The 24,047-nt window shown below is 48.1% G+C and overlaps 1 protein-coding gene across 1 annotated transcript in view; it reads left to right on the top strand.

Moving 5' to 3' along the window:
* Positions 1 to 24,047, top strand: part of MED15 (mediator complex subunit 15) — a 52,788-nt gene that overhangs the window by 3,022 nt on the left and 25,719 nt on the right. The window contains exon 2 of the mRNA XM_049619744.1: positions 19,907 to 19,994. Coding sequence (XP_049475701.1) covers positions 19,907 to 19,994 — 88 coding nt within the window. The remainder of the gene's footprint in view (positions 1 to 19,906; positions 19,995 to 24,047) is intronic.

Here is a 24,047-nt window from a genome sequence, read left to right as displayed (position 1 = left end):
AATGTTTTGAACCCGAGTAGTTTATAGATGAGTGAGGGAGTAAAGAAAGCATAGTGAAGAGCTGGGGAGTTTCAGCAGAAGGAGAAGCATCTGATAGCTCGTTTACTTTCTCCATCTTGCTCTTGAGTATCTACCAAGAGAACAGTGCTTCAGATCACAGGCCCAATAATCTAGTCTCTTGTCCATCATGAGAAAAAGCAGTTTTGAGTTGGGGCTGGTTAGGAGAGCCCTTGCAGGGACTCTGTAGTATAGCCTCTTCTTAGCCCTCCACCGCCTCTACCTCATTTGGGCCCATTCTGGACTGCACCTCCCCTTGCTCTCTGCTGCCCTGCTGAAAACCTTCTGTGACTTCTCTTAGCATTAATAAGACTCCAGGTGGCCTGGCCTAGCCAAGCCACCTCTTCTCAAACCCCCCAGCTTGCTCCATTCTCTGTGGTTTTTCAGCTTCTTGAACATTCTAAGGTTTTTTTTTTTTTTTTTTTTTTTAAACAAGTTATTACCAAGTTTTTTGGGTTTTTTACAAAGGGGAGACCCCCCCCCCCCCCCCCTTATGACCAGTTTCTCTTCCTTTCCTTTAAATGTCTGCTTAAATAACAAATACTCCAGATCCTTCCCTGCCTACCTGGCCAAAGTGGGTCACCTCCTTCGATGTGTTGGATCTCAGCCCCTTGTAGTTTCTAGTGGGACCCCAGTCCTATGAAACATGGCACCTGGCAAATAAAACACTTGTTGAGATGTGCAAGAGTAAGTGTTTTCCTAGAGGCTGCGTGCGCCGCTCTCTCTACAGTGGTCTTCTTTACCTGTGCCAGTGTGCATTGTGAAGCTCTGGAAACCCCATTTTCTCTACTTGTTAGCCCAAATGACCATGCGCAGGATACTTAACCTTTCTGGATCATCATCTTTATCTATGAAATGGCTGGAGTCCAGTCTGTCTTAACAGGGAAGGTGGAGGGAAAATAAAAAGACCTCCACCTGAGCCCTAGCAGATGCCTCCTCCTTAGGCTCTTGCAGGAGTAGGAGCCCTGGAAGGTGAAGGTGAAACCCCCAAGGCTGGTTATGGGAGTTGATGACACTTAAAGGAGCTCGTGGGGAGGGTAGTTGTGATGTTGTTGGTGAGTTCAGATCATTTCTTCATTGAACATCTACCGTCCCCGCAGCATTCCAGGAGAAGCCCCCCTTAGAGTTCTCAAGCTGGCCTTTGTGGACCTTGGGCCTTCCTGGGGGAATTATTGGATTAGTGTTGACCATGGGTCTGGTCTGTAGGATCCCAGAGAACAAGCATGTATTTGTAGTTGCCGGCACTGTGCCTGGAATGGAGTAGGTAAGCAGTGAATGAATGAAAGGACCTCGTCAATCACTTCTTCCGGTTCTTCTAAATTTTTCTTCCATCTTATTCTTGAGACTTTTTATGCCTCCCACTTCTTAGTACAGCATGTTGCACATATAGACATGAAATAAATAAATGTCTGTTGGGTTGAACAGATTGCAGAGGGGAGGAGATACGGGTGGTGGGGGAAGGGCAGCGTGTATCAGGGCTCTCTACTCAAGTGCCAGGAGATTAGGGAGCATGAAGCAGACTCAGGGCAGACAAGTCAGCCTCTGAAAGAGATTTGAGCTCCAAGTTGCGACCTAGGAGATGGAGAGCTTTCTGCCTGTACCATAAGGAGAAAGTTGAGTGCTATTTAGCCAGAAACGTAATAAAACAAAGCAAAACAAAACATAAGGAACAAAGAACAAACAACTGAACAGCAACTTCCAAGGTCCTGGAGAGGCCTTAGGAAGAAGGATGGGGAGTGCCCTGAAACTTGCATGTCTAGATTCTGCCTGTGGGTTATGTTTTATCCTCCAAGCAGAAGTGAGCGAGTCTTGGGTGAGCTTTTTCTGTGGCTTATCGCGTTCAGGCATCCCAACAGCCTGGTACCCTCCTGGTGCGATTCTGGCCCTTGTTTTCCAGTGGGGAAGCTCCTGAGCCCCTCTGCTTTCTTGATAGCCTGGTCGGTATCTCAACAACTGGGCTGGCTTGCAGGCTTCTATGTATAAGCCACCACTAAAATGTTCATTCCCTGAGGCCAGGGGCCCATCTGTCTGACCACCTTAAGCCTTGCTGCCCCTGACAGCAATCAGGAAGTGATCGTGGAGCCATTGACTTCAAGAGTCTTGACCCTTGGCCCTACTGCCTCTAGACCAGGAGTGACAGTAACCTGAAGGGATGTGAGCCCTCATCTGCTCAGGGGTCCAGGGCTTCCTTAACAGCAGCAACACAGCAGCTGACATGAACCCCTGTTGCAGGAGGTGACCTATGTTAGCCCATTGACTTCATGCCTGCAGAGTCATTCGATGCACTTGTTACTCCTGTTTTTAAGGGGAAGAAACTGAGGTGTAGAGGAGAAGTCACTGCTGCTTATAGTTATGCTCTACATATTACAAATGAATGTTTGCTGAACCATGGCAGGACAGGAGAGGCAAACTGCCTTATAATCTGAAAGAGAGGTCATGCCTTTTTTAGGGGTAGAGGGGAGATGGCAGCTCTGGAAATTAACCCAAGCCAGTGCCAGTGGGCATCCGTTTTAGCAACTCCCTGTGAGTCAGTGCGACCCAAACAGTGGCGGAAGGGCCAGCCAGCAAGCCTCTGATGATCTTTGGCCTCCACACAGGCTGTAGCCAGCCTCCCAGCCTCACCAGCTCCCTTTTGTAAGAGATCCCACCCACCTGCCACACCTGCAGCCCTTAACATCCATTCCTGACCAGAAGTCTTCCGACTCTTACTACCATTTGTGACAAGGTGAGTGGTTAGCCCAGGCTCCATGTTTGGCATTCCCGGTGGTCACATGATCATCATGCCACTGTCATGCAGGGCAGGGGAGTACCCTTTAAAGCATTCCTCAGGGCAATAATGTTGGTTCCATACTAGAGGGCACATTTTTAAAGGAATTCTAATGAATTTTTAAGAATTCAAAATGGAATGTTTAAATCCAGAAACCAAGTAGTATAAAGACCCCATGCCCATGTACCCACATTCAGCTTCAGGCTCAGTCGGTTGAACGTTGACTCTTGAATTTGGCTCAGGTCATGATCCCAGGGTGATGGGATGGAGCCCCACATTGGGCTCTGCGCTGAGCATGGAGCCTGCTTAAGATTCTCTGTCTCCCCCTCTACCCCCTCCCCGGCTTGTATGCTCTCTCTCTCTCTCAAAAATAAATTAAAAAACAAAACCAAACCCTGAGGTCAAGAGTCACATGGTCTGCCCATTGAGCCAGCCAGGCGCCCCAAGTTGGAGAAAGTGAACCATGAACAGGAAGACACAGACAAACCGACATTCCTCACAAGCTGCTGCTGGAGGCACATAAATGAGGCCATTTTTCTGGAAGGCCATTTGGCAATACCGTTTATTCCCGTAAGCTTAAAATGTCTACTTCCTTAGGCATTTCCTCCAAGGCTATAGGGAGGAGAGTATTCAAAATCTGTTGGCAGTGAGGATGCTCATGCCCACATCAAGTCAGGAGTGGGACAGGGGAGATTAGCCAGCAGTGGAGCTGGATTAGATTTGTTGTGGGAGCTAGAGATGGCAGGTTCAGTGCTGCTGTTAAAAATGACATGGGAAGGGCACCTGAGTGGCTCAGGCAGTTAAGCTCCGACTTGGGCTCAGGTCACGATCTCACTGCATGTGGGTTTGAGGCCCGTGTAGGGCTCTGTGCTGACGGCTCAGAGCCTGGAGCCTGCTTCAGATTCTGTCTCCTGCTCTCTGCTCCTTCACCACTCATGCTCTGTTTCTCTCTCTCTCTCTCTCTCTCTCTCTCAAAAATAAACATTAAAACAATTTTAAAAAAATGACATGGGAGAGGGTGTCTGGGTGGCTCAGTTAAGCGTCAACTTTGGCTCAGGTCATGATCTCATGGTTTATGGGTTCGAGCCTCTGCTGTCAGCACAGAGCCCACTTCGGATCCTCTGTCCCCCTCTCTTCACCTTTCCTCCACTTGTGCGCTTGCGCTCTCTCTCAAAAATAAATAAACATTAAAATTGCTTAAAAAAAATGATATGAGACGGGGCGCCTGGGTGGTTCAGTTGGTTGAGTATCTGACTTCAGCTTAGGTCATGATCTCACAGTTTGAATTTGAGCTCTGCCTCGAGCTCTCTGCTGTAAGTGCAGAGGCCACTTTGGATCCTCTGTCCGCTCTCTCTCTGTCCCTTTCCTGCTCATTCATTTTCTCTTTCTATTTCTCTCCCTCTTCCTGTCACTCCCTCCCTCTCCCCCCCAATGAATAAACTTTATTAAAAAAAAAACAAAACATGGGAGGGGCACCTGGCTGGCTCAGTCGGTAGAACATGTGACTCTTGATCTTGGGGTTGTAAGTTTGAGTCCCACTTTGGGGTGCAGAGATTACTTAAAAATCTTTTTAAAAAAATGACACGAGAGATGTTCATAACCCAATGATACTGAGAACAGGTTAGCAAGCAGAACATGTGGTCCAGATGAAGTGCCCTGTGTGCACATGAGGAAGATGGAGCCATGGTCACAGATAGCTACCATAAGGTGGAAAGTCACATGTGTTCTGCCTTCAGTGTGGATGTCCTCCCTCATCTGGGCCCTGAGTGCCACCACAGCCTTCCTAAGACGCTTCTTTCCACCCCTTTTAAGAAGCATTCTCCTTTCAATCTGAAACTGTCCTTTCAGATGGCTTTCCCACCATGCTGGTATGAGAGGCCCAGCCAGATGCTCCCTCCTCCATGCCAGGCCCTCTGGTTTCATACTTCTCTGTTCTTTCTCTTCCCTATTGGAGGTTTGGCTTTGGCATCATCCCCTTCTCATGAGCCCTGATGGCTCAGACCATGGCAATTCTTACTTCCTCTTGAGTTTGTAGGGCCTGCACTGGGTGCACCCTGGCATGTACTAAACAGATTAACTCTTTTTTGCTATTTTTACACTCATCATTATTTTTTTTGCCTTGCCAACAGTATTATGAATTCCTAGAGTGTAGGATCTGGTCTTATACCTCTGCATCTCATTGAGCTCCTGGCATGATGCCTTGGCTTAGATAAGAGGTGCATAATAATCACAGGTAGGATGGTGGAAAGCAGTGCTGGCTTCTCTTCTGATGGCCTTCCAGGGCTTTCTCTCCATCAGTGCTACCTAAACATTGAACCACTTCGCATTCTGAGCCTTTTTTTAAAAATCAAGACATTTATTTAAAGATGGAGCGTTCAGGGGCGCCTGGGTGGCTCAGTTGGTTAAGCATCTGACTTCGGCTCAGGTCATGATCTCGTGGTTTGTGGGTTCAGGCCCTGCGTCGGGCTCTGTGCTGACAGCTCAGAGCCTGGAGCCTGCTTCAGATTCTGTGTCTCCCCCTTTCTCTGCCCCTCCTATGCTCATGCTCTGTCTCTCTCTGTCTCTCAATAATAAACGTTAAAAAAAAAAAAAAATTAAAGATGGAGAGTCCAGGCGGTTAGTAGGTGGTTCTGTTTAACAGATAAACAAATGAGTATCCAATCCTGGAGAACAAAGAAGATACATTAGAAGCCCAGGCATAATAATCTTGAAACCTATACTGTGATGGAGATGCTCCCTTCCATTTTAATAACAAATCACTTGCTAACATGGTGAGGGTTAATAAAGATCACTGATTGAATGAGTTAAGTATCTTGAGGTGGCATAGCTGTTACTTAGAGCAGTGAGCCTTTGGAGAAGACATTTGACCTCTTGAAGTCCCTGTTCTCCTTACTTTGAGCTTTTTATTTTGAGAGTGTTTCAAACATGCAGAATTGTAAGGATAGTATAGAGTGCTTGGGTACACCCTTCCCTCAGGTTTACCCATTTTCTCATTTATACACATCTTGGAGCTCATGCTTGGTGAATAACAGCCAAGTTCTGTCTTGCTCCCTCCTCCTTCTGGACCCTGTTTTCTCTTTGCCCTTGGCCCCACAGTCTTCTCTAAGTTCCCCACCTGGGAATCTGCTGGAGGCGGGGGGGGGGGGGGGGGGGGGGGGGGGGCGGATAGGGGTGGGTAGGGAATAGGAGTGACCCAGCTGCCTTTGAGCTGACCCACTCGCATCCAGTCCAGGAGAGGGACAAGCAGGTGGGCACATCCAGGCTAAGGGGCCTGGACCAGAACTCCCCCCTCTCCACACCTCCAGAGGCTCATCCTTCTTTTCTGCCCCCTCTCCCCTTTCTGACTCCCTCTCAATCCTCATCAGAGGTGATGTTTTATTGAGTGATCTGGCCACTGTGTGTGGCATGGAGCACCTGTTACAAAGAATGCCAGATTTGCTCTGAGAAGCCCTAATGGAACACTCTGTGCCCTCCAAAAGCCATGGGTCTGCTCTGATTCATGATGGAGGGATTCAGGCCTGTGAAAATGCAGAGCAAATCCTCACCAGGTGCTGTGTACTAGGAACTCAGGCTCAAGGCCAATCCAGTCCAACCTGGGGATGGGGTCAGGGCTTAGGAGCTCTGGTTGTCTCACATGGTGCCTCTCTATATTGAAGTATAACAAACCTACTTCAGTGAATGACACAAGGACACATCTTCAGCATGACGCTACCAGATGAATGTTCACACATGAAAACACCCCCTTAGCCACAGCCCAGGCCTGCATCTGGAACAGGCCCAGCACCCAGCAGGCTCCCCCCTGTGCTTCAGCCAATGTGCCCCCACTCTTCTGGCTTCCCAGGCCAGGGAGACGTTTGTTCCTAAACTTCCCTGTCATTGGAGTCACACCATGTCTGGCTTCTTTCACTCAGCAGCTTCTTTCAATTAGCATGTCTGTGATGGGTGATCAACCTTTTAGGTAGCCATTCTTACTTATGCCATGTGTCATCCATTGTGCAACTCTACCCCAGATCACTTTTCTGTTCTGTTCTACACTCGATGGACGTTGGGGTGCAGTCTGCCAGACAGTTTTCCCAGGTGGTATGTATCCATTTACTTTTCCCACCAGCCACGTGGGGTGTTCCCCTTGTCAGACATCCTTACCAACATCTGACATTGTCAAGGAACCTGCCTTTATAATAAGCATCCTTGTTGATTTTGAATGCATACTCAAATTTGAGACCCACTAGGTGCCACGACAGTGGGAATGGAGAGGATGATTTAGGAGGGAGAGACCCTATATGTAAGGAAGCTTTGAAATTTGGCAACTGTGTGTACATGCAGGAGGAAGGGGAGGAGAAAGACACAGATATGCACCCCTGAGGGAGATGGGCCCTGATTCTGTGCTGCTTCTGACAGGTGGGGTACAAGGTGATGGTGTATAGGGACACCTGGGTGGCTCAGTCAGTTAAGTGTCCAACTTCGGCTCAGGTCATAATCTCTCTGTTCATGGGTTCGAGCCCTGTGTCAGGCTCTGTGCTGACAGCTTAGAGCCTGGAGCCTGCTTGGGATTCTGTGTCTCCCTCTCTCTCTGCCTCTTCCCTGCTCGTGCTCTGTCTGTCTCTCTCTCAAAAATAAATAAACATTAAATAAATGAAAAAAATTAAGGTGATGGTGTGTGGAGTGTGTGGGGTGTCAACCCTTCCAAGGAGAGAGTCTAGCGTCCAGTGGGTGATGCAAGGAACAAACTTGGAAGAGCAGTTAGCTGCAGTTGTGAAGTGGGTGGGAGTGGCAGAGGAGGCCAGGCAGAAGGCTCTGGCAGTGGGTGTGGTGGGCAGAGGAGATGTGCGGAGAGACTGGGGTGGGGCGGTGTGGGCACGGGAAGCCAGTCCCAGCAGCTTGGGCCTGCCTCTGTCTCCTGTTTTGGTCATTGTGTTCAGGACTGATGGGTGCAGTACTTAATTCCCTTTCAGATAACATTGTAGAGGATTTCAAAACAGGAAGATGTTTTCCATACTCTCTCTACCCAGAGATGGCTATTGCTGACAGTTTAATTTTTTCTCTTCAGTACTGCTTCTGTGGGTGTATGCTTTGATATGTATGTATTTTATTTATTTTTAAAATGTATTTATTTTTTAATTTTTTTAAATTTACATCCAAGTTAGCATATAGTGCAACAATGATTTCAGGAGTAGGTCCCTTAATGCCCCTTACCCATTTAGCCCATTCCCCCTCCCACAACACCTCCAGTAACCCTGTTTGTTCTCCATATTTAAGGGTCTCTTATGTTTTGTCCCCCTCCCTGTTTTTATATTATTTATGTTTCCCTTCCTTTATGTTCATCTTTTTTGTATTTTAAAGCCCTCCTATGAGTGAAGTCATATATTTGTCTTTCTCTGACTCATTTCACTTAACATAATACCCTCCAGTTCCATCCACGTAGTTGCAAATGGCAAGATTTCATTCTTTTTGATTGCCGAGTAATACTCCATTGTATATAGATACCACATCTTCTTTATCCATTCATCCATCGATGGACATTTGGGCTCTTTCCATACTTGGGCTATTGTTGATAGTGCTACTATAAACACTGGGGAGCGTGTGTCTCTTTGAAACAGCATACTTGTATCCTTTGGATAAATACCTAGTAGTGCAATTGCTGGGTCGTAGGGTAGTTCTATTTTTAGTTTTTTGAGAAACCTCCATACTGTTTTCCAGAGTGGTTGCATCAGCTTGCATTCCCACCAACAATGCAAAAGAGATCCTCTTTCTCTGCATCCTCGCCAACATCTGTTGTTGCCTGAGTTAATGTGAGCCATTCTGACAGGTGTGAGGTTGTATCTCATTGTGGTTTTGATTTGTATTTCCCTGATGATGAGTGATGTTGAGCCTTTTTTCATGTGTCGGTTGGCCATCTGGATGTCTTCTTTGGAGAAGTGTCTATGCATGTCTTTTTCCCATTTCTTCACTGGATTATTTGTTTTTTGGGTGTGGAATTTGGTAAGTTCTTTATAGATTTTGGATACTAACTCTACCTGATACGTCATTTGCAAATATCTTCTCCCATTCCGTCGGTTGCCTTTTAGTTTTGCTGATTGTTCTTTTGCTGTGCAGAAGCTTTTTATTTTGACGAGGTCCGAATAGTTCCTTTTTGCTTTTGTTTCCCTTGCCTCTGGATATATGTTGAATAAGAAGTTGCTGCAGCCGAGGTCAAAGAGGTTTTTGCCTGCTTTCTCCTTGAGGATGTTTATGGCTTTCTATCTTAGGTCTTTCATCCATTTTGAGTTTATTTTTGTGTATGGTGTGAGAAAGTGGCCCAGGTTCATTTTTCTGCATGTCGCTATCCAGTTTTCTTGGCACCACTTGCTGAAAAGACTGTCTTTATTCCATCGGATATTCTTTCATGCTTTGTCAAAGATTAGTTGGCCATACATTTGTGGTTCCATTTCTGTCTGGTTCTCTATTCTGTTCCATTGATCTGAGGGTCTGTTTTTGTGCCAAGATATGTATGTATTTTAAATATGTGAGTATATATGTGTGTGTGTGTACATATATATATATATATATATGTACACACACACACACAGCTCTGTTTTTTTTTATACCTGTATATTTTTATACTTGAACTTTTTTTTTTTAACTTTAATTTTTTTAAAATTTATACTTGAACTCTTGAGTTTGGTTTGAGTTTTGGCTTTTTCACAGCTCAGATTGTGTTCATCTCCTGGGGGTGACTCTGGCTGGGACCTGTGTGCTATGGCCCCAGTTTATATGAGGCATGGACAACAGCAAAGCTTCTGGCCAATGGGACTCTTCCCGTGGTTGGGTTGTGAGGAACTGGACTGACCTCTGGTGTGGGAGCAGATTTCTTAAGACATTTATTGGTTGCTGCCTTCTAGAGGGCCATGCTTCCCTAGGCTGAGGGGGACTGTGCAGCCAGGGTGACTCAGAGTGCATGGTCACTCCCTGTGTGACAGCCAAGATGGCCTCACAGTGAGGCAGTCTTGGGAGTAAGCCTTCTCCAAGCTCCTCTGCGCAGTCATCCTGCATGCTTGACACGAGCTTTTTATTTACTATCTTGTTAAAAGTTCCATTATGGCCTTTTCCAAATATTTGCAGAAGTAGAGATAGAAGAATGTTCTCTCAGGTACTTGGAGAGTTAGCAACATATGGCCAGTTTCACCCATCACTCTCCACCCACTTCTGGACTATTTTCAATCACATTCCAGACACCATATGATGTCAACTGCTAGTCCTTGAGTGCAGATCTGTAGACGATAGGGCTTTACTCTCCAAATACCACAAAATCATGTGAGATAAGCATTTTAATAAATTATTGGCTTGGCAGAGAGAATCCTCAGCACGTGGTTGCAGGCCTGGAGCCCAGAGGCCAGTGCCTGAACAGGGATCTCGAGGACTCTCCTGGACCTGTTGAGGCCAAACCAGCAGATTGGAGTAAATGACAAAGGTTGTAGGTCTTCTGAACTAGCTCAAATAACATGCTCTTTTCAGGGCAATGATATTCTCTCTAGGAGTAGTTCTTCTGTTGATCCAGTTCGTTGGGGATTGAGAAATCTTGAGGGCAGAATTTGGAGAGCTTGATCAAACAAACCAAGAGGAATGTGAGAAGAAAGTGCTTTCAGTCTCTTGTGTTTGTATGATTAAGAAATTTCTTTCTGCAAGACTAAAATATTCTTTCCTTACATGTAGGTGGCTGGCTAAATTCTGAAACACAGATTTTTATCTAGTTAGAAAACACTTTATATTTCTTCAAAAAGTCAGAGAACCGGAATGCAGAAGGATGGCAACAAAGAAAAGGAAGCAGTTGTATTCTGCTAATGGCTACCTGTGAGGTCAAGAAGGCCCACTCCCTGTTGAGGCCAGGTGTTTGCATTGGTTACTATTGGTGATTGAACAATTGGTGTCTAGTCATTGCCTGCCTCCTAGACGAAACCACCTGGGGCAGTAAACTGCTGCCACGGAACTGAGAGGAGAGGAGACCAAGAGAGGCACGGGAGGCTGCTCTGGAGCTTCCTAAGGACTTGGTGAAGGTTGAAGACCCAACCGAACAGTCCTGCGCTTTGGGGGGTGGGGTGGACAGGAAGGGGCTTTTTCAGCTGGATGGAAGGATGCAGGGGACTGCTTTGCTCAGGACTTCTCTGACTGAGGGGCTGTGGAATGTGTGGTAGGCTTTTTGGGATGCTCCTGGGGTCAAAATTGGCAATGAAGTGTGAGCATCATGTCTCCGTGTTGTCTGAGTCTGGAAGGATTAGAAAGGTGAAGGAGGGACGCCTGGGCGGCTCCGTTGGTTAAGTGTCCAACTCTTGATTTTCAGCTCAGGTCATGATCTCACAGTTTGTGTGTTCGAGCCCTGTGTTGCTACAATGTCAGCACACAGTTTGCTAGGGATTCTGTCTCTCTGCCCCTCCTGAACTCAGCTCATGCTCTCTCTCAAAATAAATAAATGATGATAAAAAAAAGAAAGGTGGAGACCCCCCCCCTTTTTTTTAAAAAAATCTATGTCCCCCATGGAGCTTGAACTCAAGAGTCACATGCTCTACCCACTGAGCCAAGCAGGTGGCCCGAGGAGACCCTTATTAACAGCTGGTGTTCACTAAGTATTTCTTTGTGGCAGAGTCTGTGGCACACTCTTTATGTGGATTTTGTCATTGAACTTTCAATTCTTATTTTATCAAATAATATATGCACATTCAGTTTTAGAAGTCAAGGAGTGGTAAAAGACAAGAAACCGTGGTGTGTCCCCACTCACTGAGTACCCCTGTGACTCTCTGCTCTTTCTTCTGGTATGTGCCCGTGATTCCGTGTAACGTGCATGTGCCTCTATCTCAGGTCATCACGTTTATGAGTTTCATAAATTATCTATTGACTTTCTCTGTAGCTCCCTTTACACAGCCATTATCTGTGCTTCTCCCTCATTCTGCCAGTATTTTACCTTCTGGGTAAATCCGTAAGGAATACTTACGTTTTATGCCTATACAAATGATATCCTACAGATGACCATTATTTTTTTTCTCCAGAATTAAATTGCCTTCTTAAAAATGTGCCCAGTTTTCTGTGTACCTGTGGCTGACTTTTCCTGTATCTTCCAGTCACTGCTCAGTACGGTCATCCCCATGCTCAGTGCTGCCAGGCTGTCTGTCAGCTCTGGCTTTTTCCCTGGACTTCCCTCTGGAGCTCTCATGGGCACAGGCCAGAGGCAGTGCTAGTCTCTTGAGCTGCACAGCTCCATTGTTGGGTTTCTTGTTTCCTGTATCCTGTGGTGTGTTCTTTTTGATTCATTCCCTCATCCCACTAGCTTCTAGAGAAAGAACTCAATTTCTGGAGGCCATGTCCATTTGGGTGCACATGGGCTTCTGGTTTGGAAATACTAAGTCAAGGATTGAGAAGTGCATCCCGCTGTTTTCTTGTTTCTCGTGCTGCTTGTGCAGGCCCAGCACTTCTCCCAGTGAGCTTCGAGGCGACTTGTCTCACTGCCACAACTCATGTCTGGTGCTTCAGGGAAAGTTCCTCCAAATCATGTCGTGTCACGTTCCTTCTTCTCCCTGTGTTCCCTCTGCCCCCCTGTGTCTGAATGTTGGCCCTTTGGTCCTCTTGTAATTTATCTTTTATCTTCTATATCCATCTCTTTGTCCTTTTGCTGCGTTCTGTGGGAGATTTCAGTTTTATCTCTGACTTTTCATTGCTAACATGCTTTTAATCCTAAGAACTCTTTGCTTTGCTTTTTGTAACCTGACTTCCTGTTTTATAGACTCCTGTTCTTGTTAAATGGATGCAATGTCTTATCTTTAGATAGTAAAGATAGTTTCTTGGCATTTTTTCTCATGGGGTCTTCATCTGCCACGTAAGGGTGTCTTGGGAAGCCCTTGGTTGGTGGCTCACCTCAAGAGGACAGGGGTACCAGGAAGGCAGGCGGATGCTTTTAGCACGAGGGGCTTGTCCACTGGGAGCTTCCCCAGAGGTTCATGTAGCTTCAGGCTCTGTGTCTTTCCTCCAAAACATGGTCTTCTAAACACTGGGCTGTAGAGTGAAGGCCTGGGTGCTACACTGGAGGAAGCCACGGGTGGGCAGAAGGGAGACAGGTGGGCTTCAACAGTTAGTGTGGATCTAGACACTCAGTGGCCACATAGTTCACTTTTTTCATTATCCTCCCCTTGCCCTCTCACCTGGGTGGGTTGACCCCTCCCAGTCCAGTGACTCTTCTCCAGAGAATAAATCTCTGGTATCTGCTGGTGTGGGAATGGTTACCCAGCAGTGTGAAGTGGAGGAGGGGATGCGGGGAAGGCTTTCACACAGGAATCTTTCCATTTACCCTTGGTTCCTGAGTGCCTGGCACACCCTGTCCTGAGCTTTGCCAAGATCTGGAGCTGTCACTGGGTTGGCCCTCAGCCCTCCTCACTGTCACTTACTTAGGACTCTGCTTTCTTAGCTTGCCGTGTCTATCACCACTGGACCATCGGCTTTCTAGATTCTAAAATCCTGTTGTTGGAGCCATTACTCCTGTCCTTCCTGGCTTTGTGAGTTTGTGTTAAAGAAAAACAAAATCCTCCTTTATCGGTAGTTTTAGTGGGGTTTTAAGACGGAACAAAATTAGACGTGCAGGTTCAGTTCCTTATGCCAGCCTGGAGGTTCATATTTAATTTTATTTTTAAATGAAATTATTGCAGGGAACATGTTTATTTGCACTGTGGGTTAAGCTAGCTTAATTTAAGTCAAAACTGTGTTTCCTGCTCAGGACCAGTGTAGTGATTTGCTTTCCTTCTGGTCTGTCTTCACTTCCTGGCCCTTCTAGGGGTGGGCTCATAGGATTCCTCCTCTGAGGCAGGGCAGAAGGTTTGGGATAGGCCTCAACCATGGGCCATGCTTAGACCCAGCCGGCATTTAGAGAGGGTGGGACAGCTCTCTCTTGTGCTGGCCTGAGCTCTGCTTTACCAAACAGAGCATTCCTGGGCTGTGCCACAAGTGCTGGGAGCTTACCCCCACACATACACGACAATTGCATAGGCATGGGGTGAGGGTGGGGTGGGTGCTGTCCTGAGCACCTGATAGGGAAGCAGGGATGCCAGAGCCTTGCTTCTCTGGTATCAGCGGCAGACTTGAAGTGCCCAGGGTCTGGAGTATCAGGGGCACCTTTTCCTTATCTCTTTGGTAGATGGTTGGTAAAATTGTGGTAGGATTCTTTTTTAACTTGGCAAGATCTTTTTCCCTATATGGTGTCTGCTTTTGATGGTGTGCTTAGGAAAGCCTTCCTCATCCCAGTGTTATGTAAGTATTCTCCTGTTATCTTGAGCTTCGTAAGATTGGGGCTTTTACACAAACAGGGTGAAGGGTCACCCATGTAAACTGCAAGGTCCTAGGTAGTTGAACAGACTCTTTGCACATGCAGGTGCCACTTCATCTGGAGGCTTCTCTTGTAGGGTGGGGAGAGGCGGGGCTGGCAAAATTCCTGCCTTGTGAGAGGTCAGTTGCTTGATGGTTGTGTGGTTCTCAAATGAGGAGAGGTTTCCTCGGGGCAGAACAGAAGCCTCACACAGATAGATGGGCATCCTGTCCACCTGAAGCTAGGAGGGTGAGTGACTGAGAGAGGAAAGAACCTTCCTGCTTTAGACAGCAGCAGGAGACCAGACAGGCTCGCTCTTCTGTGAATGTGAGCACACGTTCAGCAATGGCAGAGGTGGTTGAGTCTGGAGAAGCGTGTGGCATTGAAGAGGGTGCTGTCAGGAGAGGTGGAAAGACCCTTGGGTGTGAACCAGGGCCCTTTGGAATGGAGCATGATGGGAGGGTCAGGCAGCCGGAGAGCAGGGAAGGCCGCTTAATGTTTCTCATCAGCACACCCACTCAAAGCCCCTTCCTGAGAAGTGTGCAGCTGCTGGGGCACACTTCCAGGTGGCTCGGCTTCAGTAGGAGAGCAGCTCTGCCTGAGGGAGACTGCTGTCATCTGCTAGGAAGGGAGCGACACCAGCATCATCGAACGTTGGAGGTATTTTGGGATGCAGTCTTACTGCGCAGTTAGGCAGACTGCTTTCTGATTTCTGTAACACACCCTAGTGCTTCCTGTGTGCCAAGTGCCTGACATCATTACTGTAATCCTCAGACCAGCCCCATGAGGTAAGGACACACCGCGTCTGTATCCAGATGCTGTATCCAGGGTCACCGGCTGGGGGGTGGAGTCGCAAGGGGCAGGCTGGAGCATTAAAACACTTGGAGCTTACATCCATGCATACCTTCCCAGGACACAGTTTGTAGTTTTTTTGCCTTATCCTGCACTGATTTGTGTTACAAAGAATATGAACCAACTCCAGTTGACAAATTGAGTTTCCCAATTTGGGGACAGAAAAAAATGTAGGCCGGATGCTGGACAGGAGCTGTGCAGGCTGTGCCAAGGCTGGGCCTGTCCTCACACCCTGACTCTTCTGTGCACCTGCCTTCATTCTAACCACAGCCCTTTCAGAGAGCTTCTTTATGAGGAGCATGTGTGTGTATGTGTGTGGGGGAGATGGAGTGCCTCTGCCAAGACCCGGAGCTGGCCAGTGGCCAGGTTGGAATTTGAGCCCCCAGTATGTGTGATTTCTGGGTGATTCTGGAGCCCAGGCCCTTCTTCCTCTGTCTGCTTCCTGCAGGTCCAGTGCCCAGCACTTCCACCCATCTTGGCACATACCTGTCCTGTCACCCTGGCTTCTGCTGCCTGGGTGTGCTTATTCGAGGATTGATTTCTCCTGTATCTGCCACACTGATTCTCAATTCTGTATATTGTGACCTGTCAAAATGCATGGCATTACCACTCCTTGTGTTAAAAATAGGCAGTTATGTGGTACTGATTACTGCCTGCTGCATACCAGTCTCTGCTCTCAAGGTGTTCATAGGACAAGCAGGGCTGACCGACAGGGAGCTGACAGTTCCCACAGGAGCTGCCTCGGGTGTGGCCAGGGTGACCATGAGGTTTCTCTGAGGCAATGAGTGGGGGTGCCTCGGTAGGAGCATGGTTGGAGGGCCCAACAGGCAGGGCTGGGGGGATGGTTGGCAGTATACTTGGCAGCAGGGCTCTGGGGGGCTGAGGGAGTGGGCTCCACAGCTGTCTGCCTTGCTGGTAAGGAGCGAGGCCCTTGAGGCAGGTGGGGACAGAGCCTGGGTCACTTCCCACTCCCACTGGCAGTCATGTGGCTTGGGAAGCTGGCAGAGGTGGTAGGAGTGGGACCGGGAGACAGAAGCCTATGAAGAAGGACCACCAAAGGTACAGTGAGAGATGGGGTGAGGACTTGGATTTTAAGGAACAGAAGTCAGAATTAGGAAGTGAAGAGGGGGTTCCCAGGTTTCCAGTGTGGGCAATTGGTGGACATAGAGCTGAGAGGTTACAGGGTTTTTTTTGTTTTGTTTTTTTGTTTTTTGGTGTGTCACTGCCCTCTGCTCAGGCAGGGTCTGGACAGGAAGGGCCTCCTCTGACCTCCTGGTAGGGGAGTTCACAGGGCCTGTGGGGTGGATCAGGTCCTCCCCCAGGAAACTCTGGTCTAAACCAGATACCAGTTGAACCCTGACCAGGCCGACTGGTGTAGCCATGGCAAACAGGAGGAAGCTATACCAGGGGAGCTGTGGAGCCCAGCTTGAAAGGGGGGACTGCTTGCTCCTGAGCCAGTGTCAGTCCTCCATCCATCTCAGAGGCCTGGGCATGCCCAGGCAGTGGCCACCAGACAGGCCCCTCTGTTATGGTGCTGCCACCTTCCTGTCAGCCTCAGGGTTAGGAACGGCTGCCTTGTTATCAGAACTGGGGCAGGACCACCGATTCGGGTCCACCCTTGTGAGCTGATCCTAGTTTTGCTCCCTGACCTCCCCCAGCTGGGCAGGCCCTTGGCTTCCCCGCACTGACCTCAGGCTTGATCGTGTGTGGGTGGAGCTCACTAAGACTTGTTTGTTCTTCTAAGTTGTTTTCTCTGAGGCTGTAACCACCACTCTGTCTTTAGATCTATTTTCTTGTGTGCTAGTTTGACTTTATTGAGTGACAGTTGCTGGAAGGGGTATGTCTTCTGGAGACAGAGGCTGAGGAGTGGCCATCCAGGTTCAGCTGCTTCTGTAGGCATCGTGGGGACAGAGCACAGGGGGCTGTGGAGAGCAGCTGGTCCTGCATCTGCCTGGGGGCTGCCCTGAATGTGGGGCTGGGACCCACGGCAGCCTCATGCAGTGAGCACGTTGGTCTTTGGTACAGAAGGAGGAAGGGACACCACCCTTAAGCACTGATGTGAGAAACTGTTCCCTGTGCAGTTAGAACCAGATAATGGACGGCAAGATGCTGAGCTGGCTGAAAAGGAAAGGACAGGGCCTCCTTGGGGAAAGTGTGGGGTGGTAACAGAGAGCAGAACTGCCTGGTTTCTTTTTTGCCTCATCTTCTATTCTGTGGAGCATGATCTGCAGACTAGAAACAGGAGCAAAAACATTTTAAAAAATATGGTTTGCAGAACTGAAAATAGTGCTCAGGGCCCTCTTCACTCTTTAGCCAACAAACATGCAGGGCCTGTTTGGACAGGTGTTGTGTGCAGCAGTGGAAACGACACGTACGTGACATGGGCCCATTGCTGCCTCGCAGAGCCCTGGCTCCCGGCTGAAGAGTGGCCTTCGTCCTTGGCTCCATAGCTGCTCAGCCCCTTTGGTGGACGTTTATTCTAGTTCTGTTTGCTCTTGTTAAGGTGTGTGTTCTAGCTTGTCAAGAGAGGCCTGTTACTGGCCTCCTGTCTTGATGATGCTCGTCAGGTTCTTTGAGTTACAGCCAATGACCACACTGTCCGTGTCCTCAGTGGTGTCGCCCTGACCAGGATGGGGCAGGGCTCCTCCCTCCACACATCTGGGATCTGGTGCCTTTGGACCTGGCAAGGTCCCCCCCGCTTCAAAGCTATTAAGCTGTTGTCTGTGTCTTGTCTCTGTGGATGGTGCCAGGTGTCTTTGCTGCGGTCAGAGTGCACGGAGTTTGTGTGGGGCCTGTGAGTCTGCTGACTCCATTAAAAGTGGCCAGCCAGCAGCTTGGGAGAATTGCTTTCAGCCAGCCAGGAGCCTGCCTAAGCCCTTGGAGATTGCTTGTCTTGGGCACAGAGCCCATCTGCGTAATCGAGTCCCCCTCTCAGAGCCCTCAGCCCTTCCTCTGCCTTTCTGTGCTTCACACCTTGGTTTCTGGCTCCACCTTCTATCCATGGCCTCTCCACTTCTTCTCAGCCAGCCTCCAGCATGTTCCACTGACCAGCAAGTACCCTCTTGCTGTGTCTACTCCTCTCCCCTCACCTCCTGCGGCTCTGTGGCCCTCAGCCCTGGCAAGTCTCCATGGCAAGGTTTGCCTCACACTGCTATTGGAAGGTGGGGAAGGGAACAGGTATGGCCTTGGGGGCTTGGGGGCACAGGTGAGTCGTCCTTCTGAAAGCGGGTTTGCTCAGTCAGTTCTCTTGTTGGAAATGCTCAGTGACTTAGAGCCTAACTGGGTGACAACTCTTGATCTCCACATATGGATGCCTGCCTCATGCTGGCTCAGTCCTCTGAGCCTGCCACACTCACTTCCCCATGAGTTTGATCTCGTGTTGTCCTTCTGCATTGTTCCTTTTACTCCATTCTTGTGGCCCTGATCACATTGCCCCTCGTGCGTGTGTCTGCTCCATCCTGGCTGCCTTGTTAACAGGAACATGTTGTTGCTTCTTTGCCTCGGTGGAGGTTGGGGAAGCAGATGGGGGTAGGGACTCTGAACCCATGTGTTTAATGAGTTACCCAGCAGTGTAATGGGTCAGTGTCATTTTATGCTTCTTTTACACATTAATACAGATTTGTCCAAGTCTTAGAATCTAGCCTCCTTTCTGAATTTAAGGATCACAAACATGATCCTGCAGCTCCATTTGCATACTCTTCCAGTACCCTGGGGTTTGCTTGTTTGTGTGGAGCAGTCAGTAGGCTTTCTAGCACCACTGGACCGGGCATGTTTATGTTTATTTTTATTATTTTTTTAATGTTTCATTTATTTTTGAGAGAGAGAGGGAACGTGCACGAGGGGGAGTGGGGGAGGGGAAGAGAGAGGGAGACACAGAATCTGAAGCAGGCTCCAGGCTCTGAGCTATCTGCACAGAGCCCGATGCGGGGCTCAAACTCATGAACCATGAGATTATGACCTGGGCTGAAGTTGGACGCTTAACCGACTGAGCCACTCAGGTGCCTCTGGATCAGGCTTTTTTTTAATTCTCCTGGAGTGAGTCTGCAGAGCCCTGACGTGCTCGTTCATGTGTTTATCAGCATGCCCAACGCTGGGAAAGAGGGCAGGCTCTGAGCAGATGGGCCAGTCCCTGGGACCCAAGCCTAACATGCCCCTTCCTTTCTAACAGACACACACAAATGTTTTCTTAGCTTTGTGTGTGTTCGGCAGGGTGTGTGCTGCCATTCACAGGGAGCTCAAGCTTAGCTGGTGTACGTGGCTCTATCCTAGCAGAGCATTAGCCGGTGAAAACCTATGATAGCATTCTGTCTCTGATTGGGCATGTTTTGGCAAATGTGTTTTTAAGTGTTTGCCACATTTGTGGGGTTTATTTCCTTTGTCCAACCCGGAGAACCTGCACGTCCCACGTACTTTGGGAGGAACTAAGAGTTGACTTTGTGTGCCTCCTTTGTTTTACAGAGGAGGAGACTGGAGCCAGGGCCCCACGGTTCTTAATGCCAAAGTTGAGTGGGGACCCAGGCCACTCAGAGGGTAGGAAATCGAGGGTGCTGGCTACTCAGCCATCTGAATACACTTGATTTTGTGTGGGTTGTGAGTGACTCCTAGGGCCTAGATCCTCTGGTTCTTTGTGCTGGAGGTAGCTGCTTTGCTTTGTGGTGTCTGCCTTTACTGTTTTTTCCTTCTCATGGCTCTGCCCTCTTACTCCCTTGCTCAGCTTGCTTGCCTTTTATCGCTGTGCTGAGAGTCCCTCCCTTGATGCCTCTCCTGGACCTTAGCTAGGCTGGTATGCCATGGGACAGTGCCTCTTCCGTCCAGGGGCAGTTGCTGTGCAGGGCCTGCTGGCCTGGAACCCTGCAGGAGCAGACTTATAGGCACATGTCAATATCTCTTCTTCTTCTTCTTCTGTGTTACAGTGAGGATGCCATGAGAAAAGCTGGTGTGGCCCACAGTAAATCCAGCAAGGATATGGAGAGCCATGTGTTCCTGAAGGCCAAGACCCGGGTAAGGCCTTGGTGGGTGCAGTCACCCTCCCTGGCAGCGAGGCTTAGGAAGGGGAGGGTGCAGGGCAGAATCTGGAAGCTATCTGCCTATGGAGTGGGGGCGGGGTGGTTGCTCACTGATTGACCGTGGGCACTGTCACCTTTACCGTCAGTATGCTGTCAGTCTTCCCACGTGTCCATGGTATACGGGGGGGGGGGGGGGGGGAGACATGCAGGATGTAGGCCTGGCCTGTGACTACAACCCCATTGCCAGTACCATCCATTCATGGTGGGCAGAGCCCAGCTCTTGTAGGGTGTTCAATGGGGTCCAGCTGTTCCTCTGAGTAAGAGTGCTCCCCATGGTGCTCACCGAAGCTCCACAGGGCCCTGACACGTGGGCCCAGAAGAGTTCTTGTCATCTTTTGTTTAGTGCTAAAGGTGATGCTTGTGGAAGTTGAGGCCTTGAGCTAGGATCCAGGCCGAGGAATGTCACAGGTGGAATAGTTAGGGAGGATTTCCAATGTATGAGCTCTCGTCCTGGGCCAGGTGCCATGGGCTTCATGTGACTACCTCCTTTCAATAGAGTGTTCTCCCCAGGGCAGAGCTGTTTTTGTAGAAATGAAGCAGAACAGGAACAAGGAAGCCAGCGGCTTGTCTAGTGTTACCCAGCTTATGCGAGAAGGGGCTGATGCCCAGCCAGGGCTTTTGTTGCACCACTGCACCTGCCCTGCCTCCCTCTCAAATCCTGACTGTGCAGACCCTCAGCTGCACTGGGTCTGCGTTGAGCACTTTGTTCCTGAGTGTGGTATTGGGAGTTCTAGAACATCGTTTCATGTCAAGAATTAAAAGCAGATGCTGTTAGGGGGGCCTGGGTGGCTCAGTCGGTTGAGCGTCCAACTTTGGCTCAGGTCAGGATATCGTAATTTGTGAGTTCGAGCCCCACGTCAGGCTCTGTGCTGACAGCTCAGAGCCTGGGGCCTATTTCAGATTCTGTGTCTCCCTCTCTCTGCCCCTTCCCCGCTCATGCTCTGCCTCTCTCTGTCTCTCAAAAATGAATAAACGTTAAAAAAATTAAAAAAAAAAAAAAAAAGTAGATGCTGTTTGTGGCCCTCAGTGGGATACTGGTTTGGATAAACCAAGTTTTAAGACATATAGAGGTCAGTTCGGGAAATTTGGACATGGTCTGTGTGTTTAGATGAGGTGAATATTTTTCGAAATGGAAAGATCAAGATTATCGGCTGGAGAAAGCAATTTCCAGAAGAGAAACCACCTGTATGATGTGTTTGTGACCACATGTAAGTGTAAGGAAGAGCTGAGCACTGAGATGTGGAGGGGTCTGCACTCTGGATATACATAATAAACATTTTCTTGGGACACCTGGGTGGCTCAGTTGGTTAAGCATCTGACTTTGGCACCTTTCGTGAGTTCGAGCCTCACATCAGGCTCTGTGCTGACAGCTCAGAGCCTGGAGCCTGCTTCAGATTCTGTGTCTCCCTCTCTCTCTGCCTGTTTGCCCGTGCATGCACGTGTGCGATCTCTCTCTCTCTCTCTCTCTCTCTCTCAATAACTAAACATTTAGAAAAATGTTTTTAAATAAATAAAAAATAAATAAAATCTTTAGAAAAAAACACACACACATTTGTGTAGAAGCTTTCCTGTTGACATACCATTTTCATTTCTCTTGGGTAGATACTGAGGAGTAGAATTGCTGAATCATATGGTAATACTGCCAGGCTGTGGGTTTTGTTTTTTGTTTTTTGTTTTTTGTTTTTTTAAATAAAGATTTTATTTTGGGGGCACCTGGTTGTCTCAGTCAGTTTGTTAGGTGTCTGACTTCGGCTCAGGTCATGATCTCATGGTTTGTGGGTTTGGGCCCCATGTCAGGCTCTGTGCTGACAGTTCAAAGCCTGGAGCCTGCTTTGGATTCTGGTCTCCCTCTCTCTCTGCCCCTTCCCCACACATTCTCTGTCTCTGTCTCTGAAAAATAAATATTAAAAATTTTTTTAAATTTATTTTTAAGTAATCTCTGTACCCAATGTGGGGCTCAAACCCACAACCCTGAGATCAGGAATTTCATGCTCCACCTACTGAGCCAGCAAGGCGCCCCGCCAGACTTTTTGAAAGCAGTTGTGTCATTTTGCGTTCCCATCAACAGGGTATGAGATTCCAATACCTCCACTCCTTATCAACACTTGTTATTGTTTGTCTTTTTTTTATTATTATTATAGCTGTCATAATGAGTGTGAAGCAGTATCTCACAAAAATTGTGGTTTTGATTTGCATTTCCTGGTGACTAATGATATTGAGCATCTTTTCATGTGCTTGTTGGCCGTTTGTATATACTCTTAGGAGAATTGTTTATACAGATCCTTTGCTGATTTTATTTAATTTTATTTTTTTAATTAAAAAAATTTTTTTTTATTACGTTTCTTTATTTTTGAGAGGCAGAGAGAGAGAGAGAGAGAGAGAGCGTGAGTGGGGGAGGGGCAGAGAGAGAGGGAGACACAGAATCTGAAGCAGGCTCCAGGCTCTGAGCTGTCAGTGCAGAGCCTGATGCGGGGCTCGAACTCATGAACTGTGAGATCATGACCTGAGCCGAAGTCGGATGCTTAACCGACTGAGGCACCCAGGCGCCCCAATTTAAAAAAAATTTTTTTAACATTTATGTATTATTGAGAGAGAGAGAGAGAGAGAGAGAGAGAGAGCGAGAGAGCATGAGCATGAGCACAGGAGGGGCAGAGAGAGGAGGAGACACAGAATCCGAAGCAGGCTCCAGGCTCTGAGCTGTCAGCACAGAGCCCAACATGGGGCTCGAATTCACAAACCGTGAGATCATGACCTGAGTCAAAGTCGGATGCTCAACTGTTTGAGCCACCCAGGTGCCCCATCCTTTGCCCATTTTAAAATTGACTTCTGGTGTTTTTTTTTAATTGATTGTTAGAGTTTTTATGTATTTTGGATCTAAGTTTCTTATTAGATGTAGAATTTGCAAATATTTGGGGGGATGGGGTGTTATTACTGGTCTTGTTTGTATTTTCTTTGCATTAAAAGATATTGATTAGGGTTTGTTGAACTATTTCAGCTTTTGAAATGCAGAACTTGTTGGTTCAGTATTGTTTGTTATCTATTGTTTGATAAGGAACTACCCAAAAGCTTAATGATCTAAGCAGTGAGTTATTTCTCCTGATTCTGCGGGTCAGCAGTCAGGGCAATTGGAATTGCCTGGCTGACCATTCTGCTGGTCTCCTGTGTGACCTCTCATACAGCTGTATTCAGCAGGCAGCTGTGCTGACCTGGAAGGTCCATAAAGGCTTTATTCACATTATCTGCACATTGGTTTTCCTGACATGGCCTCCACATGGTGTCTCCAGCAGTATGGCCTGGACTTCCTTACTACGTGGCAGCTAGCTTCTGAGGAGGAGGAAGTAGAAGCTGCCAGTCCTCACAAGTCCTAGAACCTCACTCAGATACAGGAGATCCTGAGGCCAGTGCCAATCCAGGGCAGTGGGAATTGCCTCTGTCTTTTGAAGTGAGCAGTGGCCTGTTTGTACAGGGAAGCCAGGGATTGTTGGTGGCCCTCTTGGAGATTGGCTGTCACAGATATTCTCTGATCATCTGAGGAATAAGCTTTCCATCCCAAAGGGGGTACCTGGCAGCACAAAAGCCCCCTCACCTTCTTAGCCTCTGCCTCACTGCAGCCCACACTCTGGATCTTAACAACAGCAGTCCATTTCCTTTGACCAAGCTTGTCCTAAATCCCTAACTCCAAGAGGAGGCCGTAGCTATTTGGAAGAGGTTTTTTGTTGTTGTTGTTTTTGTTTTTTTAACAGGTGTTGGAAATTTCCTGTCTTTTTTACAGAGACAGACCTGCTCCTTAGGCACTGTTGTCGAGTGGCCAGCTTTTTTCTACTGCTTAGGCTCCTCATAGAGCTGGCGCCAGTCAGTGCAGTGAGGCCCTTCTGTGAGGACTGGTCAGATGGCAGCCGGGGCACTCTTGTTACCTGCACCTCTGACCTGAGATTCCATTAGAACAACTGTGAAAGAATTGAAAAAGTGGAACCCCAGAGCAGAGAGA

The sequence above is a fragment of the Panthera uncia genome, assembly GCF_023721935.1.
Source record: "Panthera uncia isolate 11264 chromosome D3 unlocalized genomic scaffold, Puncia_PCG_1.0 HiC_scaffold_8, whole genome shotgun sequence".
NCBI lineage: Eukaryota > Metazoa > Chordata > Mammalia > Carnivora > Felidae > Panthera > Panthera uncia.
Note: the sequence above shows the minus strand (reverse complement) of the source record. Positions and strands in the feature narration are given on the sequence as shown.